The following is a 22,628-nucleotide window of genomic DNA, read 5'->3' as shown; positions in this document are numbered from 1 at the left end:
GTGTGAATCACAATGAAAGCATTTCATGCCATACAGCATACAGGAAAAAAAACTATCACCTAGGAATGATATGTGTAGGTTGTATACCAAAACAAAACAAGACTAGAGATATTTGGTAAAAAACATTGCTCTAGTTCCCTTATCTCTTGTATTACTGATTACTAGTATGCCATTTACTCTTCAAAATAATTGTTACAGTCAAAAGTGCATACTTGTAATATTCCGTACTATTAAATCAAGTAAAACAGCATGAAATAAAATTACAGAGTATTAAAAATCAACATGAAACATCCTTGTGCTGTTTGATACATTTTCTTGTCCTTGCCATGTAAAAACTTAAGACCCAAATTCCACGGTGTCCTCTGAAATAGGCTTGAACTCGAATGACCCCCTGCCATCCATGTGCAGATAGAACTGAAAAGAAGAAAGACACAAATGTTTTTTTAAAGTTTAAATCTTATATAACTTTATCCATTAACTTACAGATTGATGATACTGTTCAAAGGAAATCATCGTCATTGTTAAGCTGTACCATACTATTGGCACCTGGAATCCTTTACCGAACTTCTTGTCTATTTTTTTGTCAGAGTCACCAAAGTGCCTAGCATGTGCATATGTAAAGATGATTCATCCTTCTGTCAGCCTGTGGTTACACCATTTCAACCTCACTTCCTGTGACTTCCTTCCCAGAGCTCTGAAGCTATACAATAAGAGCTAATTTAATATTACATAGCTTGCTTTTGATAGTCATAGAGATGACTAGTTTTTAGTCACTTTTCACATGTTTGTACAATTGCTTGTGATCTCAATATGTAAGGGGGGTTAAAATCATCTTTATTCCATACAAGATGAATGACATATTAAATACATAGCTAAAAACCTAGGACAATCCTTTGTCTCATGTTTAGGTAACAAGAGGAGGACGCAAGGTGGACAGACAAAAATACAATATACTAGTCACTGTGTGCATCGGACATACAGACGTTCTCTATTAAAAAAATTGCCATATATAATTATAATTACGGGTACATTATATAACAATTACAATTTAGAGTTCTTAAAAAGACAGCAGCTAAATTTTACATCTACAGTAGAACAATCCTGAAGTGCATTCCCAAGCAGGCGTGTTTCTGGCACAATAGATTGCATAAGATGCACAAAGTGCGCACTTGCCAAGTCTACTTTTAAGATGTCTAACTTCGCGGTCTTTGTGACTGACCGGACAGAGTGACTTCAGCTTTGCAATGTTCTCGCCATTAATCCACCCTCTGCTTCCTACTTTATAGATAATGTTTTAATTGTAATTATCAACTGATTTCATGCTAACATGTAAATGTAACATGTAAGTTGACTGCAATAAATCTGAATCTATTCTGTTCAAATAATGTCTTGACACACAAAGAAACCTTTGTACATGAAATAATTACCTCATGGTGGGTCCATAGAGACTTCCTGTGGGACACAGTGAAGAGAGTGATGCCCACCTCCCTGCAGTGGTTATAGATGTACCCCTCCACGTCCACACTCACAGCAGACGTGCACTCATCCAGGATGGCAAACTGGGGCTTGTGGTAGAACAGGCGGGCCATCTGCACATACACACAGACAGCCAACAGTTGTCATGTCATTAGTTTTTACATTCACAAGTACATTTCTAGAATCTGTGCTGTCAGTTGTAACATCATATACAAGTAGCACATACATGTACGTCATCCATGCTAATACAGACAAGCATTATATACAGTTACTGCAGTACAATTATGACTTTGCACTGAAATTTTTTGACATGTACCAAACGATTTCCTTGTCTATAATGGGCTAAATTTTTGACATGCACCAAATGGATATTTCTAGACTCTACAGTCTAAGATAGTGAATAGCAGTAATTATCTAGCCTATCAGGACATATTATAATTATGATGATGACATTACTATAGATCCATCTACTTTAAGAACTTACCGCCATTCGCTGCTTCTCCCCTCCACTCAGCACATCCATCCAGTCCTGTACGGCGTCCCAGCCCCCCTCCCGCTCCAGGATGTTCTCCAGTTGAACCTGTAGAACCCAGGGGAACACCAGCCAGTCATGTAGAGTATGTAATTAAGTTCGGGACAATATTGTAAAGCAATGCAAACTCCGCTAGAAAAGTATTATGCTACCTTCGCACATGGTCTGCTTTGTAAATTCTTACTCAAACACATTCATATTATAATTTATATGGTGAAAGGAGTCTAAATCCCTCCTGCTATATAATTGCAACATGATGTAACCAAACACTAGTTACCAAGGCAACAGGTCATTGACCTTTTTGGTTTGAAGAAGAAGAAGTGGAAACAGAGCAAAAACAATTTGTTTTCCTTTGGTCAACATAAAGATCTGGTCTACCCTGACTAAGGACAACAGAAATAAAAACTCAGAGGACCCAGAAAACGTCCCCTACCTCCTTGAGATGTGCCAGTAGCTGTTCATCAGTGAAGCCTTTCTTCTTCATGTCCTGTAGAGTGTCAGGGTAGATAACCTGGTCTCGCAGGGTGCCCAGAGTCATGTACGGCCGCTGAAAGACATGACAGTTTGTGGCCATTTGTTAAGATGTTCGATGTTGTGATGGCCTTCATTGTCTTTCATAGCTGCAATCTCTCACACAACATAGTTCATGGCAAATTTAATGCAAAGTCACTACAGTAACCACACAGTCAACAGATTTTGTAGACAGTATGCTGTGATGACAAAGATTAAAAACTCAGTGTGATTAGAGAGATAGCAGTAGTTTATCTTTATATACTAGGATCCGGATGATTTTGTACCTGAGGTACGTAGAAGAGTTTCTTGTTCTTTGGCTTGGTCATGGTTCCACCAAACAAAGGCCACAGCTGAAATACAACAAAAATATAGGTAATTGATTTAAAATAAGAATGTATTAACAATGCCTACTGGTAATGAGAAATACATGTATTTTAAAAAGGTTGCATGGTAGATCACTGACCAGCAAGCTTTTCAATGTTAACTACATTTTATGAGGCCAAACATAATGTATGATGCAGTGACTGTTGACACAACTGGAGATGTACATAATGTTTTTAAAATATCCTGTTTCTCACCTCTCCCAGTATTCTGAAGAGGGAACTCTTCCCACATCCGTTCGGCCCGCACACCAGAACATTCACTCCTGACTTCACCTGGGGAGAGGGGCAAGAGGATATTATCTTTCAATAGTATCTAGTGTGTTTCTGTGTCATAAATGGTAGATGCCATTCGAAACGGCTGATGACATATCACTGACTGGTGGATGCCATTTCAAAACATATCATAATTTTTAGGGGTACAAAACATATAAAAAAAGTAACATTATCGATATCGTGGCAAATGTACGTCAGCATCGTGAAAAATAGTAAAGTATTAGTGAATCACGATGTAACAAGTTCTTACCTCAAATGTAAGGTCTTTGACAAGCACATCCCCATTTGGCGTGACCAGTGGCACATGCTCAAACCTACATGGAAAAATGACAAGAACATTCAGTGTAATTTTTGAGGCCTTAGAAGACTTTGGAGACTTACAGGACCTTAAAATTGTAATGACTAGAGTGCTAGAATGGACTTGGTCTATAATATGTATCTATAAGTAATCTGGACTGATGATGATGACAAATAACAATCACAAGGACAACTGTACTTATTTAAAGTTAAAACTTTAGATCCAACATAAAAAAGTTCTCTCACTTAGAGCTTTTGACCAGACATTCTGGTCTTCCTCAGTAGACTGACCCAGTGAGGCTTGTCACGTGGCTTCTTTGAAGTGTGACATCAACACTGGGTCAAAGGTATCTGGGTCAGTCCACTGAGGAAGGCCAGAGTGGTCGAAAGCTCTAGGTGAGAGAACTTTTTTTGTGTTGGATCCAATGTAACTACCAACACAGATGAACTTTCATGATAGTAACCGTACTTGATGATATGGTCCTGCTCCACGACAGTTCCACTGCCTGGGATGAGGGGCACCTCTGGCTCGGCCCTGTCCCTGTTCTGTGCAGACACCATGGTTCTCTCATACTTCCCCTTGTTCAGATCACCCAGAACCTTCATTAGTTCTGTCACACGGGCTGTGAACCTGTGTGAAAAAGGTGAAGCACAATGATTTATAATGTCCAACATTCACATGGCAGCTGTAGACATCTCTGTTCTATTTTCAGCATGGATGACCTCCAGTTGGCCCAGGAAGTTTGGTGAAGACTTGGTAGAATTTATTTTATTTGTAATGTACAAACAGCAAAATTTCTATCAAGGAAGTTGTGACAAACTATCATTTTGAATAGATTTTCACAATTAAAACTGCCATTCACAGAAAACTTGTACATGTGTCATCAGAATTTTCAAGAGCTATATTTCAGAAACTTTTTCATGGCATTTTTAGAAAAAAAGAGAGGTACCCGGCCAGCCTGGTCATCTCCCTCCCAGCCAGGACAATCCGGCCGATGGCTTGAGCCATCTTCACCAGCATACGTCCACTCTTGTAGTAGTCCTGTGGAAGTTAGGAACAGGCAATCATGTTATGGCTGGATCTAGCTATTTATTGGTGGTACCCCAAAAAAAAGGAGACTCCTCAGGTGTATTCTTTTGAGGCTACATGTATTTCCAACATTTCAAGTATGAAATGATGACGAAATGTCCTACATGTAGGAAATGACAGCAAATGTCAATATCAGACAGATTTGCTCGTCCAGAATTTTCTAGTTTTGCTGCCCTGAAATTGCATTGGATGTCTTTAATGGATGACATGCAAACTCTAGAGACAAGTCACACATGCCCCTACCTCCAGCAGTTCACTGTGAGAGCTGTGCCGATGTCTGGGGTGGGCCAGGTCCAGGAAGGGGCGGCTTACAACCAGGTAACCCACCACAGTAGCAACATCTGCCAGGGGAAAATAACAGATACAAGGCCACACTCATTCTCTTACAAGAAAATAATGGAGGATTCTTGTGACAAATCCGAATACAAGTACATGTACTAGGATCCAAATGACTCCAATACATGCTCATTATGTTTGCCAAAGGAAAATATATTGTTTTTGCTCTGTCTCCTCTTCTCCTTCTCCAAACCAATAAAGTCAATGACCTGAACCAGACTGTCTATCACCATGATAACTAGTGTTGGATTACATCATGTTGCAATTTTATAGCAGGAGGGATTTAGACTCTTGTCACCATATACTCAGTATATGAATGTGTTTGAGTAAGAAATTAACAGATCTAGAGCAGACAATATGAAAAGATTGTAAATGTAAAAATTATGCATTTGCTTTGCAAATGTTACCTTTCTAGTTTGTTTGTTTATTTCTCATCCCTTAAGTTAAAGTTATGGTAAATGTAGTCCCATAGCCATTTTGTGACCATAAGGGAAGTAGGTTAATGACCAATTTTGTCTATAGGGCACAGTATTGAAAGGCTTTCCTTCTACTGAATGAAAGGGATACGCACACTTAGCGATGATGTTATCCACAAATCCCATGGAGAAACGGAAAATAATGAACGTCCTCAAGTGCTCGATCTGAAACAGAAATTGTTCAGTCATTTCTGGGTGAAAACTTACCATAGTTATCAAGTACTTCTAGAATTATGGATCAATTTCTGCACGTCGAGCTTAGAGAGACATTATATAAGGATTTCAGGCAAAGTTTAAGGTACTGACCAGTTTCTGGAATGACAGCTCTATGGTAGCCTTCTCTCTCTGGTTCCCTTGATAGAATGCAATCTCCTCACTGTTGCAACACAAAACAGGTTGTCAAGTTACATGTATGTGTCTGAAACAATAAAACAACAGCAACAGAAAAACCTAGTACATGTACATGTACATTTTGAAAACATGACCCTGACTTTAGTGGACATAAACATATATCTACATAGCTGCACCGGTACAGGAAACTTTTTACCCGAGCCACTTATGTTCTAAAAAAATGTGTACTCACCTGTTGGTGATGAGCCTGGAGTTAACGTAGCGAAACTCTCCCTCGTATCTCTGTTCCTGGACTGTCATCTTACCGATGGGACGTCGCAACCTACAACAAGGTTCAAATCTTACATGAATACATTCTGTCAGTCCATTTCTGATTAACTGGATTGCCATCCTTTAGTTAGATTCTTTATCTAGATATAAATTGCTTCACTGCCCAGCTACTTTTCAGAATTCCTAAAACCTCTTCCTGGTACCTAACACACGTACAGTAACCAATAGAAAGTTGGTTAATTGATGTCCTAGACCTAGGTAGAAGCCCAATGGAAAGACAAGATATTTCTTTTAAACAATGCCTAAATGAAGAGGCAAAACCCCAGGACTGTTACCTCGTAAGAATGAGTCCTGAGAAGACCAGGTAGGCTAACATGGAGGCCGGCCCCTGGGCACCAATACTGCCTGTCAGCTTCTTCACATAGATCACAATGTCAACTATCGGCTGCACAAACAGAAAAAAAATTATTGAGTTAAACACAAGAATACAGATTCTGAAGTTTCTGTAATTTTGGAGTATGAACTTGGCGAGCACACTGAAATGTGAACTTTTGAGGGTTTTTTTCAAATTAAGTTGCAATACCAGCAAGTTGCAATCATTTGTCTGTTTGTTCAATCATCCATTTGATTGTTCATCTGTCCCTTCATTTAATCTATTTATTATAACATTTAGTAACAAGACAGGATGACGACATACTCAAGCTACAATGCTTATGTTTGTGTCGTCATCGTTACAAAAATATATACATGTAGTCACAAATACAGACATGCAAAGCATAAGAGTAATAAGGTAGACTAAAATAAGCCGCATTATAACTAAATCATATAATATGTATCAAATATATAACAGTATATGCAGGTAAATGATAAGTGAGTAAGTAGGCATTCCAAGTCAATCAACAAACTGGTAGGATAAGGATTTAATCATTTCACCATCAGTCAGCAAAGAGAAATGGCTTCAGTACATGATGTTGTGGATAATGACTAGAGAGGCATTTTAACAGTATAGCACAATATCTAATTCTACAACCATGGTTATACCCACCTTACTGAGGTTGGAGTACAGGTCAACTACTGAGTTACAGAAACGCTCCACATCCTGAGTCAGAAGCTGGTCAGCGTTAGCAATCCTGTTGTCCAGATTTGTCATCTTGTAGTAGGTGAAACTCCTGGAGAAAATGTAGCGCAACTTCAACCTTACTTACAGCTTCATAAAGGCACATGGAAATGACTTGCTTTTTTACTTTTATTTGCTTCTTTCTTTTTAACATACACTCATTCATTTTTAGTAGATATGCTATTTTTGGAACTTTGAGTCTCAGACAATGAGACTTTTGATAATTGTCATTCTTTTTTAGACAAATGCAAAACCTACAGACGTCATAATTACTTACCTGAGGTACTGACTGTACAGATGGTTGGACAGGTTGGTACGAAATCTCAGCTTCAACTCGTTCAAACCATACTGTAAAATAGCAGACAAAAGTTTAAGTTTCCATACAGGGCAAGAGGGATTGGAATCAAAAGTGGTCTTGAGAATAAAAGGACTTTTACTACTTGATTGAAAGATACATTTACCATGCCTGCTTTGGCCAGAATGGGAAAATAAAATAAAAAAACATCAAAAGCAAAATAGAAACAGTTTGATTTACCCACCTTGAGGACGTTGTTGACCAGAGAAATCTACGCAAGGAAAAATTGACATGTATGTTAGCATCATTATTGGTCGACTGCAATGCATGAAAATTGATCATATTTCATGGCTGAAAAATCAATCAAATATGCACTTAAATTTACAGTGATAACTGATGAGTGACTTGCCTGTCTAACAAAATATGAACTGTTTTGATATATAATGTTCAGGTTTGATATGGGGCACAAAAACTTACCGCAGGCATTGCGTAGATGAAGCTGAAGAGATGCTTCTTGAACAGCGGGATACTTCTTCCAATGATAGCACTACAAGAAGAATTATAGTAATGTAAAGCAATGATAACCACAACTAGTCTAAAGCACTATGAAATGGCAAACCTCTTCCACTATGTCTGATGGAAACTAGGCATGGTAGAATTTACTACAAAACACATAATACCCAAAATGCATGTAAAAACAGACGTCGAGTGTGTAAGTGACTTTGATTACTTTAGTATTACCTCATAATAGTATCTACAATCTAACATTATGATCAATTAAGTGAAACCAAATTTAAGTTTTTACAGTCCAGTGTAGTTACCTCTCAATAGCAGTCCCATTTTGAATCATCCACACATCACAGTAAGTCCTAGCCAGTAACATGGATGCCACCAGGATTATGTACCCAACCTATACACCATCATAAACAACAACAATACATGTTAGCAACATAACATACATCACTCACCATGCTGAATTCATTTAACAATATATAATTAATCTAAAGGTTTTATAATGCCAGCAGTAACAAATTTTATCGAACATGCATCAGACCATGATGCCCGCGGACTATTGATTGATACTATGGTTAATATACACTCACATGAATTACACACAATACCCTTACCTCAGGAGAGAAAAACTTTGGTACAAGGATCTTCAGTATTTGGTATATCCTCCTGTAAAAAGAAATTATTAAAGCAATATGAGATCATATGACTTCTATCACTCATTTTCAGACTCAGGAATTACATAAATTACATGTCCACGTAAGAATGACAACCAGCAACATCCAACAGAAGTACATTTGTAATACAATATGACACCTGTACATATCAATGGGTATAACGAATCTTACCTAAGAAAAACTCCATCTACTGCTGCTTTCTCTTTCTTTTCTCCTTGCTCTCCAATCACCAGTGGGACATCTGGGAGCTTTCTGTTAAAGTCAAAAAGTGAAAAATTACCACACAGTATGCACCTATCGTGGCAATCTTATTTCAAAGGAAAAGAGCTCCTTTGAGATCATCAGGTATACTAGTATTACTCATCATTCCAACAACAACTGGCAGTCTTAATCGCAATGTTTAACAAGTACTTCTCCCCATCATGTGTATTATAATATGAAGAGGTAAGTTGGGTAGAGTTGTATACCATTGTGTGTGTAAGTGGGACCAAACTACAAAGGTCAACATCCTGTAGGTCAATCACCTTACACGCCATGACTAGGGGAAAGCATAAAAGACAACTACTAGTGCCCAACTTGAAGTTTTCTTTTCTTACTAAGGAAAAACACCAAGGACAACATCTAAATCTAAATCTTGCTTTTGGTCCTTTTTCTCTAAACTATGAGGCTTTACAATAAGGCTTTAAAAGTTTACAACAAAGCACAAGGGTCATCATCATTCAGGTCACGCAGAGGTCAACCTCTGATGAGTCTGAAGCTGATAGACTCAAATTTTGGTCAAAACCGAATTGAGTGATATAATTCTATTGTTGTGAAATGTTACCATCTCAACATTCAGTTAACTAAGCTGTATATTAGCTACGATACGCTCTGCAGTTGTATCTACTAGTACTACATGTATAATTTTTTATGATGCAACTGGCCGGTTTGAGCTGATCGTTGCACCGACTTCTAGACAGAAACGTGGTAGAATCCACGGCCTCACACCGACCTGCTGCCGCTCTCTGAAGCCTTCTTGCCCTTCCGCGAGGAAGCCCAGTAGATCGCGGCCACGACGGCCACGGCAACCGCCGAGTTTGTCTTGTTGAACTGCGAGCCGGCAAAAATCTTGCTGAGCGCCGCCATGATGATGATGATGATGGAAACGCCTTCTATTTCGCAATGCGGACTATTCCATTGAAAAAAAAGTTACAGTTTATAGTTAACGTCTAATAATAAATGTTACGAAAATGTTCAAATGATTTAACTTTTACTGAAAATACCACAAGCATTTGACGAAATCATACTCTCTATACTTTCTTATAGTCTCTGAAATAGTTTCAAGGAATCTGTTATTCAGTTTTGTACCCCGTTCTTATATTTTAATGGAATGATCCTAACGGGGTCAGTTCCAGGTCAGTGTCACTTTCTCCAGCCAGCTGGTCATGGTCCAGAGGTCCAACCAAGGAGCTTTTGTTTTCTTGTGATGAAAGCCCCTTAGTGCAACAAAAACCAGAGGAGTGAGGTAGAGAACTTCTTGATTTTGTCGTGTCTATGATAGGGATTCTTTTTACTAATACAAAGTAGACCAGTAACGGAGGGGGCCCCGAGTTCGCCACTTTTCCGTTAGTGTATTTAATCTGATTAATTAAAATGAGATCAGAGAGGTAATTGTGTTATTTATCTCTTTAACCCACAGGTCATAGTCCAATAATTTGGTGCCAAACAGTTACCCTCAGTGGAAAGAGGGATTCACTGGTCCACATGAAGTATTGAAAGAGCTGGTCCACATGAAGTATTGAAAGAGCTCAATCAATCAATCAATCAATCAATCAATCAGTCAGTCAATCAGTCAGTCAACTAATCAATACATCAATCAGTCAAGGGTTTACGGAAAAAGGAGTCCAGTCCGATTGGCGGAAAAAGCAGTCCAGTCCGATTTTGGGGTGGAAAAAGCAGTCCGGTGGTTTCTACGAAATTTTACGAAAGACCATAGGCACAATTTTTTCTTGTGTGTGTACTTCTAGTTTCTATGGGCACTTCGAGTTTCTATGAGTACTTCGAGTTTCTATAAGTACTTCGAGTTTCTATGGGTACTTAGAGTTTCTATGAGTACTTAGAGTTTGTATGGGAACTTAGAGTTTGTAACTTACATATCATCATCATGCCTCCGGATTATTACTTACATATAAGTAATAATAATTAGTCAAAAGATGAAGCGGTCAACTGACGAGATTTCCAGGGCCGATCCTGCTTGCAAGTAGCCTGATTAAATCGCTTTACGGTTGCCAGCTGCCCAACATCCAGTCGGCCCCTGCTAAAGCCACATATGGCAGACTTTGCATTACACCGACAAGCATGTAAGTACCGGAAGTACAATTGTAAGAAAGAATCCCTTAATAATTAACTTTTGTTTATTGTGGATAGGTGACCTGTATGTATAGAAACTACTTTTCGGTGGTCCCAAGAGGTGTAAATCGGTTGTCCGCTACTCCTCACCCAAGGCTGCCTGAATTACGGGTTAAGGCGGCATATAGTGAGTCACATATATGCTAATTCAAGTTCCCATACAAACTCTAAATAGTCATACAAACTCCAAGTACCCATAGAAACTCGAAGTACTCATAGAAACTCGAAGTACCCATAGAAACTAGAAGTACACACACAAGAAAAAATTGTGCCTATGGTCTTTCGTAAAATTTCGTAGAAACCACCGGACTGCTTTTTCCACCCCAAAATCGGACTGAACTGCTTTTTCCGCCAATCGGACTGGACTCCTTTTTCCGTAAACCCATCAGTCAACTAATCAATTCATCAATCAATCCATAACTGTTATTCAGACTGGTCATCAGGGATGTCAACATGGGAAACAATGGGTTCATCAACCTTAAAGTTATCAAATTATAATTTATTTGCAAACTTGCACCAAAAGGCAAGGTACATTGCACTTAATTATAAAGAGGTAAAAATGTCTAGTCTATAGATCTATCAAGTGTTTCTACCTAACGTTACAAGTATTTCGCAGCAGTCCAACATGATTTTCAGTCTTAAAGCACTGTACATGTATTTTTTCTCATCTTTCATTCTTTGGTTACAGAAGCTATCCCGAGGGATTTGCAGACACATTTATATTGCCCACGGTGTGAAACCTCCTTGGCAGTTGTGATGTAGAATAGTCTCCTCCTGACCAAACTTTGGGATTATCACCAAGTCATCTCCAGTACCAGTCCCAGCATGGCCCAGCGTGTGTGTGTGGTAGGTGCCGGGGTGATCGGCCTGTCCTCCGCTGTCCGTATCCAACAGAAAGTCCCCGGTGTCCAAGTCACAGTTCTGGCCGAGAAGTTCTCTCCATACACAACAAGCGATGGGGCAGCTGGCTTCTGGGAACCATACATCCTGAACGATACACCACCAGAGCTTATCACGCAAGTTCAACTAGTATAAACATTGTAAAATATTTACTAGGAAGTGTTTATGCCTTACTTAAAAAAGATGTCGTATGAAGTTTTAAATGGCTATTTTTTAAAATCTTGTAATGCCTCTGATTACTTAGTCATGAATCAAATATTATAGAATTATTATGTATACATAATATATTTATTGGTTCAAAATGAATCTTGGAAAGCACATATTGAAATGACATTGCATGAAGTTTGTAACTGTGTGCACACTGATAGAATTGGTTCCTCAGAAATGTTAGGCCTAAGAATTTTTTTTACATCTACAAAGTGTATTAATGTAAATGCTATATTTTGTTTAAGCAAGGAGGTTTAAGGAGACCTTGGTTTAAGGTGTTTTCAATTTTGTCAAAGATTGACACTAAATAAATGTTTTTATTTTTGTTTACAGACATTGGGGCAGTGAAACTTGGGACCACTTGAAGACGCTGTATCTGAGTCCTGCTTCTGCTGATGTTGGTGTGACATTGCTGTCTGGCTACCACGTACATAAACAGCCTCAACAGGTACTAGTAATAACATTTCATTTAGTAAAGCTTGAAGTGGAGAAAAACTGTCTATAGTGTCCACTTGAGGGACACAGTAGACAGGTGTTCACTACAGACAGGGATTGTGATAATGCTTTGGTCAATGAAAAAATAATCGAAAGGACAACCAAAACTTTGCAGGTTACACTACCCAGGTGGGCCTTATGCAGAGGTGGTCACTAGTACACAGGTTTGACTGTATCTGAAATGAACTGTTTCTTCCAAAAATACTTTCAAAAGGTGGTTTTAGGATAATGATTGGGATTTTCTTATATCCAATCAGTACTTATCTCACCTTACATTTCAAAGTTTATCAGACACCTTCCATAGAGCTTCTCACTGAAGTACTGTTTTGGCTACATACATGTATAGCAGCAAGAAGCAGTAGTATATTGTTAACTCCAGAAGCTTGGAGGAAGGTGTCTGATAGACTTGGAAATGTGTTTATGAAAATCCCAATTAACTATTTGTGAGATATTTGCTCTGACAGTCACTATTAATTATGTTGTTAGGATCCTGCCTGGGCTTCCAAAGTCTTTGGATTCCGTCACTTGACCAAGCAAGAGCTGCAACTGTTTCCTGGCTTCAGGTACAAATTTTGTAAATACTGGGATTTAACAGGTATACACGGGGTATCTTAGACAAAGATCTACACAGTCCCCAACTTCTTGCATGCAAGGTTGGCACATTCCATGTATTTCTTCAAGTCAAATGGACTGGAATCTATTCCTCAGCAAACCACAGATTTGAACTAATACATTCATCTGTACATGTGCAACTTTAGAAGATGGTGTAAAGAATAGTACCTGTAACGTCTGTTCATTGTCTTTCAGCTCAGGCTGGTTCTCTACTCACCTGCTCTGTGAAGGTAGAAAATATTTACCCTGGTTAATGACGAAATTCAAGAAAGCTGGAGGCAAGGTACAGCAATGGAAGGTGACATCACTGACTGAGGTAAGGTTTGTGATTTCTACAGCCTACTCATCACATCATAGACTTTTGGTCATGATGTCTGTGTAAACTACCTTACTGCATATCTGAGCAAATGTCATTTTAATTACACTCTGCTATATATTCTAGCGATCTACTCTGGACATAAACTACATGTACTAGATACATTACATGTATGTACACAGGTCATATTCCAGATGTATTGCTCTACATGTAACAGAATTATGGCTGACACAGGGGGCTAGCAAGTTATTACCAATATTGACAACACTTGTGCCTAAAGCAATATATGACTACTGTGTCTGGTCCAGTGAATACACATACATTGTATGTTGACATGATGGTAACAGGGATTGAAAGTCAAATACTAGTAGATGCACCGGTGCATCCAACCTAAAATGTCTGTACCACACAGCTTGCTGACCACTATGATGTTGTGGTGAACTGCTGCGGTATCGGGGCCAGAGAGTTGGTAGGAGACAACACAGTTGAGCCGGTCAGGGGACAGGTCTACAGGGTAAGTATTAGGTCTTACTGGAGTAGCTGAGTGGACTCTGATTTCAAGATTTTATCACATATGGAATACTATCATTCTTTTTGGTAATGTTATATAGTTCATGCCCGTAGCCAGGATTTTGAATGGGGGGGTTCGTCCCACTGCTAGAGGGGACCTCGAGCGCCGTAGGCGCGAGGCGAGCGCCGAAGGCGCGAGGTTCCTCGGGGGGGTCCGGGGGCATGCTCCCCCGGAAAATTTTGAAAAATGAACCTTCTAAAATGGCATTCCGTGCGTTTTTAAGAGGATTTTCAAGAAAAAATCGGAGATAAATTTTTATTCAATGACAAAGGGAACAGTTTTTCTACGATTCCAGTCCATCTTTTCCAGAAAAATCTTGGACTTTTACATAAAAAGTGGACCAAAAAGTGGACCTTTACATAAAAAAGTGGACCAAAAAAGTGGACCTTTTAGCCTTGTGGGGGGGTTCTTCGAACCCCCCTGGCTACGGGCATGTAGTTGTTTCCTGTGTAGTGCATCATAAATTTCTGTGGCCACTGGCCAACATGATTCAGAATGATTAGAACAGTTACTTACAAAAGAAACTACAAGGTAAACTACATGTAGTGCAGTCAGATTCTAACAAAGGCATGGAACACATCACTACATCTTGAATGATCAAATTATGATACATGTTCTAGATATGATTTACTAATTTATCAAGATCACAACAATTTAATGCAATACTTGTGGAGCATGCAGCATTCCTGGTATATGTAGTACAGTACAATCATAGCATACATGTATTACTTATTTTGTCACTTCTGTAGTATTCTCCTAATTTCTCTGTCACCAGGTACATGCTCCATGGATCAAATGTTTCTATGATGCTGAGTATGATGGACATGATTTCTATATATTTCCATGGTAAGAAAAGAAGGTGCAGTTCTGTAACACTGGTGAAAGTTACATCTCCAATTAAAGGATCATACCTCTACATTGACTGGTCAGATAGGCTTATCCAATGGTGTTGTGGGATGTTAAGGTTGAACTATTTCTTGTTTAGTGTGAGAAATGGAATCATTCAGATCCATACACATACATTTAATTGCCTCTGCACAACAGCTTTTTACAGCATCAAAAGGACTACCATTGTGCATTATACATGTGAATATAATACTACAAGGCGTATTCTGTAGCACCCAAGGTACCAGCCTGACCTCTGGTGATACTCTGAAATCTGAATACACCATGTTGCATTTTATTCATGTCATACCCACCCAAGAAAACACACCTTTCAATTCAAAATGTGCCAAAATTTGCTGTCCCTAAACAAAAAAATATCAATTCCAACACCGAAGTCTGATATCCAAATTATCAAAAATGGCACACTTGGCACACATTCAAATAATTCTATGGAACATTTGGAAGCCTGTGTGAAAACCGCTAGTACTGCTAGTTATCACACGGGCTGGAACACCTGTATCAAATGTCATCACAGGTATGTCATAAATATCACAGATTTAATCTGCTGTACAGTTGTTCATTTTAAACTTTGGTTCCTAACTTCAGTCGGCTATTATTGGTGCTGGTGCTGGGATGTTCCTGATGCTTGCAGTTGATTGATTGCTGGGTTGTATGCATGTGGCAGCTAAATTTGTTGTGATAAATTTATGTTACACCTGATTGTTGGACTCTGTGACCAGTCAGTGAGTGGAGTTATGATCCTTTAATGAGGCAAATTGTCCCTCCACTAGTCTTCACAACCTCATCACAACTGTCCTGTGTTCGTGAAATTCAATCCTCAGGTCAATGCGCCCTGGGTGAAACACTTTCTGATAGCACGTGATGTCAACAGTTATATCATACCTTGGTAAGGAGTCATGGTTATGAATGTGATCTATGAAAATGATTACAATGAACGTGATCACTGTCCTGTGTTTATATGAATCCTTAGGTCATTGCACCCTGGGTGAAACACTTTCTGATTGCACACGATGACAACCATTATGTCGTACCTTGGTAAGGATGATTATCCCTCAACTACCTGATTACAACTGTCCTGTGTTTATATGAATCCTTAGGTCATTGCACCCTGGGTGAAACACTTTGTGGTCGATCTTGATGAACACCATTATGTCACACCTTGGTAAGGAGCCATGGCTTGTACTCCATCAGTTAAATTTCACTCATGATTTTTATCATACATGACTATCCTTTCTTTTACATCGGTGAAGGTTAGACAATCCAGGTAATAAGATATGCCAAAAAGCAGTTACTCAAGCAACTGGATATGATTTTGGAAACGGTCAGACGTTTCAGGTAGCATCCACTACCTTACGTCAGTGCTTTGTGCTTATAAACCTGCATTTCTCCTCTGGTCTATATATAGTCACGGTCACTGACGAAAGGTAGGGGATGCTACCTGAAACGTCTGACCATTTGAACTGGTTTTTGACGTATACTTTCTTTTCTCTTGTAAAAATACTTGTCACATTTTCTTCAAGATATCCAAAGGAAACATGACATAGAAACTTAATCTTTTGGTGGCTGCAAAGACAGTATCAAATTGGCAGGGCAGTATATTTGCCAGTCACCATTTCACCACCTGACTTGGGTGTCTTTGCAGCCTGTAACCAAAAGATCAGCTTGGAGATTAATAGAAACTCTCTCTGGATTTGTTATTATATCGAATGCTCATTGTGGCCTGCACATGTAGCCTGGGTACCATCCGGATTTTCGCTCCGCAGCGCTCGAAAAAAATCACTTTTTCTAGCGTTGCGGAGCGAAAATCCGGATGGTACCCAGGCTACTCCACATGTATTTGAAGGATAATCTTTGCCACTAGAGTAAAACTTACAAAACACCAAAAAGGATTTAATAATGCTGTATAAATTAAAACAATTGGGTAAAAGAACATTTAAAGTTCTTATCCAAGTGAAGGTACCGTTAAATTGTTTTCTTGGAGTAGGTATGAACTTTAAAGCTTGACCTTGGCGTTCTGTTCTTGCAGTGCCAACAATGTTGTTTTGGGCGGAACAGCACAGAAGGGGAACTGGAACCTCAGCCCACATCCCACTGACAGCAAAGACATCTGGGAAGGCTGCTGCCAACTGGTGCCAAGCCTGAGGGTAAAGACCTGACCTTATAATGTCAGGATTTACATACACAGCAACGCGTTTAGCAGATCACATAGTTGATGGCCAGATACGTGGAGAAAATGACATGCCAGTCAGGTTGTTTCATCAATAGTGTAAAAAAAAACATTCACAAGATGAAAGTGCAAGTTTGATGATCAAACTTTTGAGCTAGAGAGAGCTAAAGTGCCCTCCTTAGGTAGAGTCATTTTATGAGGTTTCGGGACAAAAGATGTACTGGTATATTTTTGTACATTGTATGATTCTGTATCCAATAGGCTGACATGATGTGAAGACGCATCGTGTCAGCCTATTGGTGATAGGCCTGGTTTTAAGATTTAAAGCACATAAATCAAGAAACATTAAGTGTACTGTAATTCTGCTACTCAATGTGGCTTGACTGTTTTTTCCTTTTCTTTTGGAAACAGACTTTTAGTGCCACTCTGATGCCAAGAGCACTCCTCTTAGACTCTGCTATTTTTTATTTGTGTTTTACATATACCTTTTTTCAGTATATAAGACAACAAGACTGACTTGGTGTGTTTTCATATCTGTGTGTACTGTAGAAGTGCAAAGTTGACCATGAGTGGGTGGGGTTACGACCAAACAGGCCAAAAGTCAGGCTGGAGAGAGAGACAATTGGAAATGGTTCCTCCAGACTTGAGGTGAGATATTCAAGCTATTTATATTTCATTTATTGCATTTTCAGGGTCTAGGACTTTGAACAAGCTGGTTTTCAAAGGGACCTACATAACTGAATAGAATGTTAAATGAATGCAGGCATAGAATGAATCTAATTGATGATTGGTAGCCAAATGACTACTTTCCTCTTCTTCTTCTCCAAACAAATAAGATCAATGACCTGAACCAGACGTCTGTCACCATGGTAACTGGTGTTGGGTTACATCATGTTGCAATTTTATAGCAGGAGGGATTTAGACTCCTGTCATCCTATATATGAAGTCAACGTGTTTGAGTAAGAATTAACAGAGTAGACCATATGCAAAGGTAAACATTATGCATTTGCTTTGCAAATGTTACCTTTCTAGTTCAGCATAAATGTTCATCCACAAGTTGTTTTTCCTTCTATCAGGTTGTGCACAACTATGGCCATGGTGGATCTGGGGTCACCCTTCACTGGGGATGTGCTCAACAGGCGTCCAGTCTGGTACAGGAGGCACTGGTCTCACTACAGCTCAAGCCTAAACTGTGAGAAAAAAGTCAGTCAGTCAGTGTTTAATTATCCTATTGCAGATGCCTTTGTTATTCTCAAACTCAATGGAAGTTCTCCTAGACTTCTTGTCCAATGATTTTAAGTCACAAAAAGAGAGGGCGCTTTAAAAAATTTTTTTAAAGAGACAATAAGAAAGAAACCTAACAAACAGCTCTAAAAGGGACCAGAGATAATTTCAATATATTTAACATAATACATGTAAAACAGACAAATGATACAAATTTGCCATGACCTAACCATGCAAAAAAATATAATATGTATTGTCCTTTTAAAAAAAAATGCAATGTATTGAATACCATATTGTCATTCACCATAATGATCATCATACAATATTTTCTTAGCTATGAATCTCTGTAAGTATGATTATGTGCAATTAATTTGATTAAAATAATGATTTACCAAGGACATATGATTTACTAATGTAGAGGGTGCCCAATGCCATCTTTAAAAGTATCCAATATGCATTTTAGAATATGTACATGTAATGTTGCATCTAAAACTGAAATATGTGTCCTTTTGTTTTAAAGGAATGTATGTGTTAATATATCCATATTTATAATAATTTACTATGAATTCTGAATTAACATGTTCTTGTGTATCAATCGAACATACTTTTAGGATTAGAGTTCCAAAAATGTTGAGCTCTCAAGATGATTTTACAAAATCTATTCAGGGATGGTTTTTATCATATATACATATAATATCACTGAATATTTATGTACAGAACATATGGAAAGATATACATCAAGAAGTGCATTTTGAAATGATATAATGTTGGGTTAAGCAAACACAGTGAAACACAATTGATATTTTATCCAAATTCATGCTTTGTCTAAAATTGTAACATTTAAAAAGAGTGTGCTTTTATTGACTTTTGACATTTTGCCAATGGCTTATTATTATGCCAACTAATAAACTATGTAAACAGTGAATTATGATAATATAATATATAATATATATGAAATATAATAAATAATAATAATGATAATATGATAATACGGTTTGTCTATAAGAGGGTCATAAAAATATAATAAATTAAAATGCTACAAATTGTTCTTTATGTTTTATTTTTGTGTGGGGTGAAAGGAAGAAAGTAGAAAAAAATTATTTTTTCCTTGCAGCCTAAAAGATTATCTTTATGGCCATTCTGTCACTTTGACAGACAAAATTGTGATGTTTCGTCATCTTTTTGTACTTGCCCTTGATTATTAGCAGTTAACCAATCTTTAATGTGAAAAATGTACTTTAGTAATAAAATCACTGCCTGAAGGCAGGCATGGATTTGCTGAAGAGATTTTAAAAAAAATCTGTGCTTGAAGAAAAACCCTGGTCAATAACAACTAACTGCATTAGTCCAGCCCAGACCTAATTGGCCATGATTGTCACACTGTATTCCACCCACTGGGTGGGTAGGATTGTGTAGCTGCCCTTTCTGGGGGGAGGAAGTCCCTGTCTTGGGAGGAAGTCACACTCACATGTATCAAAGAGAAGGCATAGTTTGTATGCAGGTGGCATCTGTCCAGCCCAGCTTGTGTGGGAATGGGCAAAGAGCCAACTACACTGGCCAAATACTTCTCAATAGGGTCATTCCATTGTCAAGTAGCTGGGGGATGTTTTTCATGCACAACAAACTTATTAAGGTTATACATGCATACATGTTTGTAGTAGGGACCTGAATAATTTTTTCTGTTTAAATTGTTTGTATAGGTGTCCAGGAAGGTAATTTTGAAAGACATAGTATAGGGTTATGTCGGTCGGTATTAAACTATTAATGCATAATAATCCATTCGTAGGTGTCACAGTCAAGATGAAAAATGAGGGGTATTTAATTCATGACTTAATTCCAAGATGGAATACCGCTTTATACATTAGTAAGGTCACTGAATATCCCTAGAGATTTCTGTGCTGCCAGATAGACTGACATTACAAAACTCCTAAGAGATTTCTCCATGGTCACTCCCTTTGGAAATGAGATAAAATGAGTCAAGTACAAGGTACAATGTCTCCATTAGAAAGGGAAAATGACAGGACGTTGGCTGTAGGGACTTGTTGAATGCACAGTAATGTTATTGAGACACCAGAAATCAATGATAACCAATTGGATGATTCAATAGCTGTTTCTGGCTGATCTCCAAGTAGATGTGGGGTTTGGCTCAAGTGTTTTATGCATGTTTTTGAGGTCTTGTTTAGATCTTTCTAGTGGCCTGAGTTTGTATCTTTTTGCCTCTCTCATAAGACCACTAGAAAATGCCTCAAACATTTGTAAAACACTAAGCTGAACCCTACATCTGCTTGGAGATAGTCTAGTAGTACTGTAAGTCTCCAACCACCCCACCCCCCAATATTGAAATGGAATGTCCCCAATGATGGACAGCACTTCCTCCTCCAGCTGGGCAGTGGGTTGGCTGGCCAGACTTATGGGGTCCCCAGAGACAGAATGAGTCATTCATAACACATTTCCTATGGGAGGTCCAATGCCAAATGTGTTTTCCTGGTGCATGTCTGTGCTGTCCACTCCTGCAGGTTTCAGTTTCCAAGAGTACATGTTACTATGTAGCACATGAGTCAATCTGTTCCCTGGTCACAAAGTTGAAGGAAGACAGACAGCAACTGTCTTTATCTGTGTCTGATGCCCTCATCGAAACCTTGCTGTCAGCTGCAACACAGTAGGGTAGTGTTCTTCCATCAGGTAAGTTCTCCATGTTATCTGTCTACCCATATCTCTGGTAGCCTTGACATAGTGTGTAATATGTATGAAGCCACATTATGCTACTGTATGTTGAGTTTGCTGAAAGTGGCTGGAAGTTGTCACCAATGGTCTGGGGTTCTCAGACTGTCTGGAGGAAGTGAAGGATATCAGCAAAGAGGACAGGAAGGATGGGACTTCAGTTCTGGTGCCTGGCAACAATCAGGACTCAAGGGTGAAGAGCCCAACAGTATTATTAACTAAGTTCTCAATTTGAACCTTGGTTGAAACAGCAATATTTTGGCCATGACAGAATGTCACAGATGGATACAGTTTGACTAGCCTCCAAGCAGATGTCAGGAGGAACATTGTAAAGATTTCTGGCTGGCTTTAGTTTCTAACAGCCCTTCACTTCAAGAAGAGCCATTTGAATATGAGGTAGACATTTGAGAAAAAATATTTCTTTCTATAGGTTTTCTTAAAAATTTGCAAATATCTTTCATAGCATTTTACTTCTGTAAAGTGTAAAGTGTAGAAAAATGTCTTTTGGGCAGTAGTCTGTTTCTGATAATTTGAGACTTACTAGTATTTTTGAATCATTGTGCTGAAAACAGATGGTGAAACACTTGAACTTGACTGTGCCTTGTTAGTGTGCCCACGACAGAGGATTGGGAGAGTTGGGAATGTGGAGAATGGTGCAGAAGGTGGGATGTCTTGAGGCATTAGGTCATGGCTGTGTTTAATCAAGGAGGTTGGTTTCATGTACAGGGAAGTGGGTGGGTTAGTCTTCAAACAGAGATAAACGCAAACAGACAAAGGATAGCATTCAAGGCAGGGGTATCTTAGAAATGTCATCACTGTTGCCTGTGAACTTGGCCTTTTACAATATGGCAGACAAACAAGTTGACTTTGACTCACTTTATGGCAATCTGTTCCCTTTTTTGGTTCTTGAAATTTTGGTCACTCACTGACTGCGACACATTTTTCTCAAGTGGTGCCAAAATGCCTAGTAGTACTATATATGTATCAATTGCATATGAACATTGACGGATGGGAAAATAGTCTGGTTGAAATAATTATAACATCCTTTTTTTGACATTTCTCTAGTTTACCCTAATTCTAATCTCTGAGCAGATATTGGGGTGTAAAGTCCCAATGTTTTCTGGATTATAGCAAGGAGGTTAAATAATCTCCTTGATTATAGCTAATCTCCAAGCAGAGGTTTGGGTTTGGGCTTTTTTTCATGTCTTTAGACTTTTTATCAGGGTTTCTTTTTTGCCTTGGAATGTTTTCTTTTTTGGGGATTCCAGTGCAAAAAAAGAAACCCCAATAATAAAAGCCTTCCACCTCAACATCTGCTTGGCAATGCCAGCCCCCTCCAGTGAAAGTTGTAGCCCCACCCATCCCATGTGCTGTGGCTCAGAATAATTAGACATGCCTGTGAGATGGGAGAGGAAGGACTGTCTGACAAGGCTGAGTGAGTCAGGGTGACCCACTAACAGGACCACCAACCACAAAAGACTCAGGAACTACTGAAAGATGATCAAAGAGGCTATAGACCAGGAAT

General features: G+C 38.7%; 2 protein-coding genes across 6 annotated transcripts; one reads left to right on the top strand and one right to left on the bottom strand.

Annotated features, from left to right (window-relative positions):
* Positions 1-239: 239 nt before the first annotated feature.
* Positions 240-13,420, bottom strand: LOC109486276 (ATP-binding cassette sub-family D member 3-like). Its single transcript, XM_019790062.1, has 23 exons — positions 13,367-13,420; positions 9,588-9,764; positions 8,768-8,848; positions 8,537-8,588; positions 8,231-8,319; positions 7,887-7,956; positions 7,654-7,680; positions 7,392-7,462; positions 7,043-7,166; positions 6,333-6,442; positions 5,960-6,049; positions 5,683-5,752; positions 5,472-5,541; positions 4,808-4,905; positions 4,425-4,516; positions 3,944-4,105; positions 3,428-3,491; positions 3,100-3,177; positions 2,806-2,871; positions 2,442-2,555; positions 1,961-2,056; positions 1,428-1,589; positions 240-414 (listed from the first exon to the last, which is right to left on the bottom strand). The coding sequence occupies exons 1-23, from the start codon at positions 13,381-13,383 to the stop codon at positions 337-339; spliced, it is 2,058 nt and encodes a 685-aa protein (XP_019645621.1). The 5' UTR covers positions 13,384-13,420; the 3' UTR covers positions 240-336.
* LOC109486315 (D-aspartate oxidase-like) lies at positions 10,057-19,384 on the top strand. 5 transcript variants are annotated; one of them, XM_019790126.1, is made up of 10 exons: positions 10,057-10,100; positions 11,673-12,000; positions 12,425-12,539; positions 13,073-13,149; positions 13,394-13,514; positions 13,927-14,028; positions 14,861-14,931; positions 17,018-17,135; positions 17,708-17,806; positions 18,235-19,384. In XM_019790126.1, exons 2-10 carry the CDS (start codon positions 11,810-11,812, stop codon positions 18,352-18,354), a joined length of 1,014 nt encoding a protein of 337 aa, XP_019645685.1. In that variant the 5' UTR covers positions 10,057-10,100; positions 11,673-11,809; the 3' UTR covers positions 18,355-19,384. The 5 variants fall into 5 exon arrangements, with proteins under 5 accessions (XP_019645685.1, XP_019645687.1, XP_019645688.1 ...); XM_019790128.1 differs by lacking the exons at positions 10,057-10,100; positions 14,861-14,931 and adding an exon at positions 16,089-16,153 and having other exon boundaries at positions 11,541-12,000; XM_019790129.1 differs by lacking the exons at positions 10,057-10,100; positions 14,861-14,931 and adding an exon at positions 15,962-16,026 and having other exon boundaries at positions 11,541-12,000.
* Positions 19,385-22,628: the final 3,244 nt, after the last annotated feature.

The sequence above is a fragment of the Branchiostoma belcheri genome, unplaced genomic scaffold, assembly GCF_001625305.1.
Source record: "Branchiostoma belcheri isolate BF01 breed outbred unplaced genomic scaffold, Haploidv18h27 scaffold8, whole genome shotgun sequence".
NCBI lineage: Eukaryota > Metazoa > Chordata > Leptocardii > Amphioxiformes > Branchiostomatidae > Branchiostoma > Branchiostoma belcheri.
This window is presented reverse-complemented; position numbering and strand designations above follow the sequence as displayed.